This window comes from Aotus nancymaae, unplaced genomic scaffold (assembly GCF_030222135.1).
Source record: "Aotus nancymaae isolate 86718 unplaced genomic scaffold, 86718_ANA_hifiasm-v0.15.2.pri h1tg000022l_1, whole genome shotgun sequence".
Lineage (NCBI taxonomy): Eukaryota > Metazoa > Chordata > Mammalia > Primates > Aotidae > Aotus > Aotus nancymaae.
The window spans coordinates 14,421,280-14,429,088 of NW_026988435.1; the positions used below are offsets into that span (position 1 = coordinate 14,421,280).

The 7,809-nt window shown below is 38.7% G+C and overlaps 1 protein-coding gene across 1 annotated transcript; it reads right to left on the minus strand.

Moving 5' to 3' along the window:
- Positions 1 to 5,927: 5,927 nt before the first annotated feature.
- Positions 5,928 to 7,359, minus strand: LOC105705544 (EP300-interacting inhibitor of differentiation 1). Its single transcript, XM_012435462.3, is given in 2 exon segments — positions 5,928 to 6,822; positions 6,825 to 7,359. Coding segments are annotated over 2 exon segments (573 nt in total). The 5' UTR covers positions 7,327 to 7,359; the 3' UTR covers positions 5,928 to 6,751.
- Positions 7,360 to 7,809: the final 450 nt, after the last annotated feature.

Below are 7,809 nucleotides of genomic sequence, written 5' to 3' on the forward strand. Positions count from 1 at the left end.
TCTGCCAGGCATGGTGGCTCATGCCTGTAATCCCAGCACTTTGGGAGGCCAAGGTGGGTGCATCACTAGGTCAAGAGATCCTGACCATCCTGGCCAACATGGTGAAACCCTGTCTCTACTAAAAATACAAAAATTAGCTGGGCATGGTGGCATGTGCCTGTTTTTTTTTTTTTTTTTTTCACTGTGGCATCCAGTTTGTATTCATAAAGAAAAAGCTCCAGTCCATCTTTTAATTTTTTTGAAAAAGTCCCGACATTACAGAACTAAACTGACTGCTTAGGCCTAATGAAGATAATTGTATTCTCTTTTTGCCTGTAAATCTATTATAAACATGATTCATGTTTGAGAAAGCAAATATTCAATTACACAAAAGTGAATAAAATAAAGACTAAATGTCTTACATTGTAGCCCCTTTTCATATCCACTGCTGGCAAGTAAATATTTTGTAGAATTTCTATTTTTTTAATATTAGCATGGATTACCTTCAAAGCTTTTAATATGTTATATTATTATATATTCCACATTATATATATTATTTCTTAATTATAATGATATAGTCTATCATATGGTATTATATTATATATAATTATATATAATTACGCTATTATAATCTCTAACTTTATATTTAATTTATTTGAGTCTTATTTGTTGTATCTGTACAGTGTATGTTAAGAGTTTTCCTTACCAAGTCGGTTAACTATGGCTACACAGCAAGTCACCCCAATTGCTTACTCCGATGTCAGTAATCAGTTGGCAGCTCAGCAGAGTTGAAGGGAAAGGGATGGATGAGGGGTAAGGAGGTGTTGACCATCTCCAGGTGTTCTTAATCTAATGTCTGGCATTTAGCTAGCTTTGGGCTAGGGCAGCAGTGGTACTAGGTTGCTGGGTGGCTAGTCCACAGTGGTACTAGGCTGCTGGGAGTCCAGGACTGCCTTGGGATTATCCACATTATCAGGGTTTTAGAGTAGCAAGAAAGCAAGTTCCAATGAGCACACCTTTTTCAAGTCTTATCTTGTGATCAACTTACTATTTTATCATAGATCAAATAGCACAGGTCAAAGCCCAGAGTCAATCTGGAGGATACTAGCCAAAAGGTGGATGCAGATAGGTGGGAACAAGTCACGAGCCGTTAACTACAACAATGGATTTCTCTCTACCATCTGACTCCGATTACGTACTTCTAAATCTAATTTAGAGAGGCACAGCTTAGATTCCCTCTCAGGAAAATGTTCTTTGTTTAGCTGAGAGGAGTCTGAGTCTGATTAGTTTCTTTATTTTTTCTTTCTTTCTTTTTATTTTTTTGAGACGGAGTTTCGCTCTTGTTACCTAGGCTGGAGTGCAATGGCGCGATCTCGGCTCACTGCAACCTCCACCTCCTGGGTTCAGGCAATTCTCCTGCCTCAGCCTCCCGAGTAGCTGGGACTACAGGCGTGCGCCACCATGCCCAGCTAATTTTTGTATTTTTTTAGTAGAGACGGGTTTTCACCTTGTTGACCAGGATGATCTCGATCTCTTGACTTCGTGATCCACCCGCCTCGGCCTCCCAAAGTGCTGGGACTATAGGCGTGAGCCACCGCGCCCGGCCCTAGTTTCTTATATCTAGTGATTAATTCCTTCAGTTCCCCTGCTTTTTAGCCATGTTCTTTTTGGAGCGGCCCAAACCACTGACTAAGATGAGTGTAGGAAGCCTATTTCTGTCTACCACTGGACTTTATCAATGGGCAGTCTTTGCTCAGGAGCTCACTGTTGAACTGGCTTGTTCCCACCTCATGATTCTAAAGAGTAGATTTTCTAGGATAAACTGGTCCAGATGATTTGCTCACACATCTGTAAGCAGTTTCCAAGTCAGCTTGGGCCAAGTGGTCCTGGATGGCCCCACTCTAATATCTGGCAGTTGATTGCCTGTCACCTGGGGCCACAGCAATTCCTGGGACCAAGTGTGTCTCACTCATCACCAGATATCAAAATATTACCAACACCTAGAAGTCCCCTTAACCCTCTTCTATTCAGTACCTCCCACGGAAAACACCTTCTTGACTTCTAACACAATAGATTAACAAAATAGTAAAATATTAACTTTGAGAGATCAAGAGAGAATAGGGGAGGTAGTAATATAAGCCAATTAGGTTTTCAATAATTTGACAAAAAAAAAATGTGAAAGGAAAGTTGACACAAAGGGCAAGTTGAACTTGAAAAGGGAAAAAAAACCCATGCATATTTCTATTTATTTTCACTGGGAGGAATATAATGTCAAATGACCAAATTGCTTTTGAAAAAGTGGTCCATAGGTTAGGTTACAATAAGTGTGGTTTCATTTTTACAATGCCATTTATTTCCTCGGGCTAGCAAAAAACAAGAACAATTTTTAGCAAAACTAATAATGCTTAAGGAACAAATCCTTCCTGTTCAAGCTGTTAGGGGATACAGATGGCGTGGTGCAGATAAACACAATTTTAACCTTGCATTTTTCAAGGTTTTATCAGCTATTATACTTATCTATGTTTTGGGGGAGTTCATTCTCTGGGAACATAATAGGAAAGATTTGCCTCCCTAATATTCTTGTCCATCTAATAGAGAAATTAGAGCCACCATTAGTCTGGAAAGAGCTTTGCAGAGTGAGTCATTTAATGTCTAAAAGCTGATAAAAGCTTTTACCCAGATGGATGATGGGTATGCTTGTTGGCTGGCTTTCTAAAGTATGACTGATTAAACTGAGACATTTACTGAGTGCTTTTCTTTCTAAGTCTCAGCAGAAAGGTCTTGCTCATGGATAAGGTATAAACTTAGTGATTCCAGCTACATATAAAGAACAGGCAGGCTCAGGGCATCTCTCCTCTGTGTGATGTTGGTTCACCAACAGACTGGATCCATGCAGCACTGGGCTACTTTCCTGAAACTACCTTAATTTGTTAAGATATTTTAGCAAAATTAATTAATTGTTTAATTTATCATACCAAGATATGCATATCTGTCACTGTTCTTGCTACTAAGAGACAATTAGATACCAGTTCTTCAATGGAGACTGTTTTTTTTTTTTTTTTTTTTTTTTTTTTTTTTTTTTTTTGGCACAATCTCGGCTCACTGCAACCTCCGCCTCCTGGGTTCAGGCAATTCTCCTGCCTCAGCCTCCTGAGTAGCTGGGATTACAGGCACTCACCACCGTGCCCAGCTAATTTTTTGTATTTTTAGTAGAGATGGGGTTTCACCACGTTGACCAGGATGGTCTCGATCTCTTGACCTCGTGATCCACCCGCCTCGGCCTCCCAAAGTGCTGGGATTACAGGCGTGAGCCACCGTGCCCTGCCCAATGGAGACTGTTTAGCTGCCTTTGGTCAGGATAAGACTTTCTAATGTTGAAAGTGATAGGAACAGGGCTCACAAAGTGACCTATCCAAACCGAAATTCCCATTGTGCAATTTGGGAATAGTACTCACTGCTGACTCACTCCTTTCACATTCAGTTTTTACCTGCTTAGGAAAAGTAGCAAAGGAGAAAGGACTTACAGTGTGCCTACATAAATTGGTTATGAGTAATATACAAACCAGGAACAACAAACTGCAGAAGGTCTCAGGAGGCCTCTGAGGAGGAAGGCCTCTCCATGCCTCATGTTCCAGTACAGGGTGACCTAGGCTGTGCTACAATAAACATTGTGCTCAAGGAAATAAAACTCCTTCTTAGCACTATGATGTAGCCAGACTTGTAGGCTCCTTGTAAGGCTCGAGTTCCAGCATCTGCTGGAACTATATCTAAACAAGGTATAGAAAATAAATTAAAGATAACCAAGTGTTCTTGTTTTGTGAAACTCCCAAACTGCCACTGTGATCAATCTTTAGAATGATACACCAGTTCGGGCTTACTGATTCAGTTTCGGCTCACTGATTCACTCCACCATCACCCTCTCCTCACCATCACTCCACCCTTACCCTATGGATCAAAGTGATTGTAACCAGTAAATAGTGTGGATGATCAGAGCTCGGAGGCCTTCACTGTCTCCTCCAAAGTAATGAGGGATGGCCCCTGGTCCCACTCTCTCTCTCAATCTATTTCTCATTCTTTTGTCACCACCGAACACGGGGTACTCACAGGTGATGTAGGACTTGTTCCCTACACCTGCTCATCCCCAAATACCCTATATTAATGCTTCTTTATTATTTTGTAATTTTGTGCCTCTTCCACTAGATTGTACTTTTCCTTGAGGGTAGAGGCTTATTTTTAGGGTTGTTGGATGAATGTAAAAGCATGAGTAAAGTGACTTACAGTAGGTGTTAAAAATTATTGTCTCTATTGTATTACATGTCCAAAATACAAATATTTACTGGTTATCCTCTGGATAAACAGCATATATATTTTTCTTTTTTTCTTTTGAATATTTGATTTCCAGAATTATTCCTGTGACTCATCAAGTCAGAGGAGCCCAGGAAAAAATTACTGTAATTAAATCATCAGCATTTTATATGTAAAGTATTGCTCTAAATGGTATGAATACAGACATATTTTCTTTGCTAACCTTGTTCTCTAAAAAAAACTATTTCCTCTTGATTTCACAACCAAAGACACATAATTGTCAATTTCTCATATATCTCATAACATTATGGAATGCTGGTTAGGATAGTATTAATGGTTAAAATAGGCGAGCTGAAGGTGGTTAAAAATAGGAGATCTGAAAGTGGTTAAAAAAACCGATCTGAAGTTAAGACTGTTTGAGTTTGAATCTCTGTACCAATAAGGATTAGTTTAAGACCTTGGAAAATAATATCCTTGTCCATAAGCAAACATTATTATGATTAATAAATGATAGGCATATAATGCAAATTAAATGAGTTAATTCATAACATTTAGAATTGTGATTGACATATATTAACCCTAAAATGGTAATTTTTTGAATGCTTCCTCGTGTTATATAGGGTTGCATGGTTGCATTGATCTATCTGGCCAGAGACTGGGGACTAACTTTTCTTATCCTTTTACTCTTTTCATCAAATATACTTATTCTATTCTTTTCTAGGCAAAAAACTGCTAATATTTCTTCCAGTCCAAACAATAAGTTCAGTGAATATACACATATGTTTAAACAGGTCTTTTGTGAATAAATCTGTTTATAAGAATTTACAGAAAAAGACAGGTCAATGTAAAATTGACTTTAGGTCATGTGGGAATTTCAATAGCACTCGAATTTCTCCATGTATGTTTTTAGCAATTGTTAAGGAAGAAACCAAACAAGTATTTGGATACAAGCTCTCCTTGACTCAGTTTGAATTCCTATGCCCTTAAAATGATTTTGTTGGATTCCATTACAGATTCAGAAGGCCTGAATAAGTGTGAATGTTTATCACAGGTTTAAAAAGTAGTCTTTACCTGCCACATTATAAAAAATTACAACCATAGAAATAATACTTGATTGCCATCCACAACTTGCTTTCAGATCACTGCCATTTTCAGCTAAAAAGGAGGAGGACAAAAAGCAAGCCCAAGACAAGGGAGCAAGGGGCTTTGTCAACGAGGAGTTAGTGAGGAAGCTGCACACAGCACTCTCATTCATTCTCCTTGAGATCCAACAGAATTATAGCATTGCATTTCATAGTTATAGAGTCTGGGAATGCAGTTGCCATCTTGGTAACTATGTCCCAGACTTAAGCTGGGTTGCAATTATAAGTACAATCCATGATTTTTAAGAAAAGAAAGAAAAAAATTAAAAGAGGAAGGTAGGTAGGTAGAGATAACATTTCTTTATCATAAATATTTAGATTTACTTACTTGTAATCCTATTAAATTATGTATTTGCTATCAATTAAGATCTGAAACATACCCTGTTCTTGGTGATACACACTTTTTTTTTTTTTTTTTTTTAGATATAAGGCTTTTTACTTGACAACTTTTATTAACAGTTCTTACAATATGAAGTTCAACGAAAGTCTTTCACCCAAGTTAAAACAGCAAGCAACACAAAATTTATCTAGTATATAACAGCGTTAGAAATGGTTTTTCTTTGTACATTCACACACAATGTCTAGATTTGAAACTTTTTAATTAAGGATGTCTTAATTTTTGACTTTTAAAAATGGTTATGACAATGGATTTTCTTGATTTATAGATCACAGTGGCTTTATAAATGATCAAGATATGTGTACAAACAAAATTTCAGATGCTTTTGGAAACACATCTTAAGACATATACACGTGATATATATTCGAGTTTACTCATCCTTTTGGGATAATGAAGACTACTCCATCTATCTTACACTGAAAATTTAGCCTTTGATAACTACGGCTTGAATAAATCACAAAATAGAATTTTCCAAGTTTTCTTAAGCTTTCAGTCCAAATAACTCAAAAGATATGTGCCCTAGTTGGATACATTTTTTTCTCATATAATTAGTATCAGTGGGCTCTTGTCTTGGGTTTGTCTTGGTCATGACTTATTCTTGCAAAACCATCTTTACAGCAAAACAAATATGAAAGATATTTTTCCCAATGCAAGGAAAATAATCTGAATCAATAACAAAGTCAAAGCCATTGGTGTTTTAGGACATTCTTGAGAACAGACTTCAACAGTCTAAACATTTTTTTCTTTAATGATTCTCTTCTTTTTTCACAAGTGTGCAGTCACTATCCTATTGTCGTCTATTCTGAAAAACACATTTTTTTGAAGGTCAAGTTTTTCAATGACACAGAACTATTTGGAATGAACCCAAAAGAATGCGGAAAATTGGGTCCCTCCTCAAGTAGTTTCCTCCTCTTTTAACAGCATGTAACTACTCTCTATCAGTAATCTCATCACAGCCGAGTTCTTCGGTCAGACGATTGACAACCATCAGGGAAAAAGCTCTTCGATGAAAGCTAACTGATCAAACGGGGTCTTCTCATAGTGCATCTGAAACCCGCCATCCAGGGCTGCTTCTCTTGCTCTGGTTGTTCTCAGAAACATCTTGTTGGCTTCTTCAAGAGCGGCTGATACTCAGTAGCCGGCACCACTAAGCTGCTCCTCTTCCGGATAGTCGTAGTCGTCCTCGCAGTCACCAAATTCCTCGCCCTTGTCCTCGCTCTCGAAGTCTGCGCCCGCCACCAGGCCTGGCTGCTCCCCAGCGTTGGGCCCGTTAGCAAGGCTCCGCTTCCCCTCTGGCGCCGCCATTGGCTGGGCCTCCTCCTCCTCCATTGGGCCTTCCTCCTCTAGCTGTGGCGGGGCCCCGTTGCAGGAGGGACGCAAGGATAGCTCCCGGCTCCCGCTGCCTACCTCCATCTGCGGAAGGTCACCCTCGCCAGGCATCACATCCATCTGCAGGTCACTGCTCTCTTCATACAGCTCGGACAGCTCGGCCATTTCCGACATTGTGCAAAACGCTCAACCTCTCGGAAAAAGCCTTCAACAAGATCGATACACACATGCTAACTCCTCTTCTGGTGAGCTTTATATCCCTTTACAGAAAGCCATGTTAGTAGTGCTTCCTTACTTGCCAGTCGATGACCTAGGATTTGATGCCTTTTTGATTTCTGTGAAGCAACAGGCATGCCACTTAATTCCGGTACACTTCAGTTTCCACCTTAATAAAAAGGGGCTGGATCAGATTACCGCTATAGTACATTTTAGGCTTAAAGTTATATGATTCTAAACCTTGTCTCTGCAAATATACAGTTGTAGATAGTTTGACATTAACTTAAAATTCAGCTAAAGCTTTGGATATTTCAAGATATCTATTTATGTATTGACATATATTACAGATATATGTAACTATTATTTTTTCTGTATTATCTAGTGAAAACAAAAGCCACAGTAATCTGTGACAGCCTATATTCATATCAACTAAATTTTGAA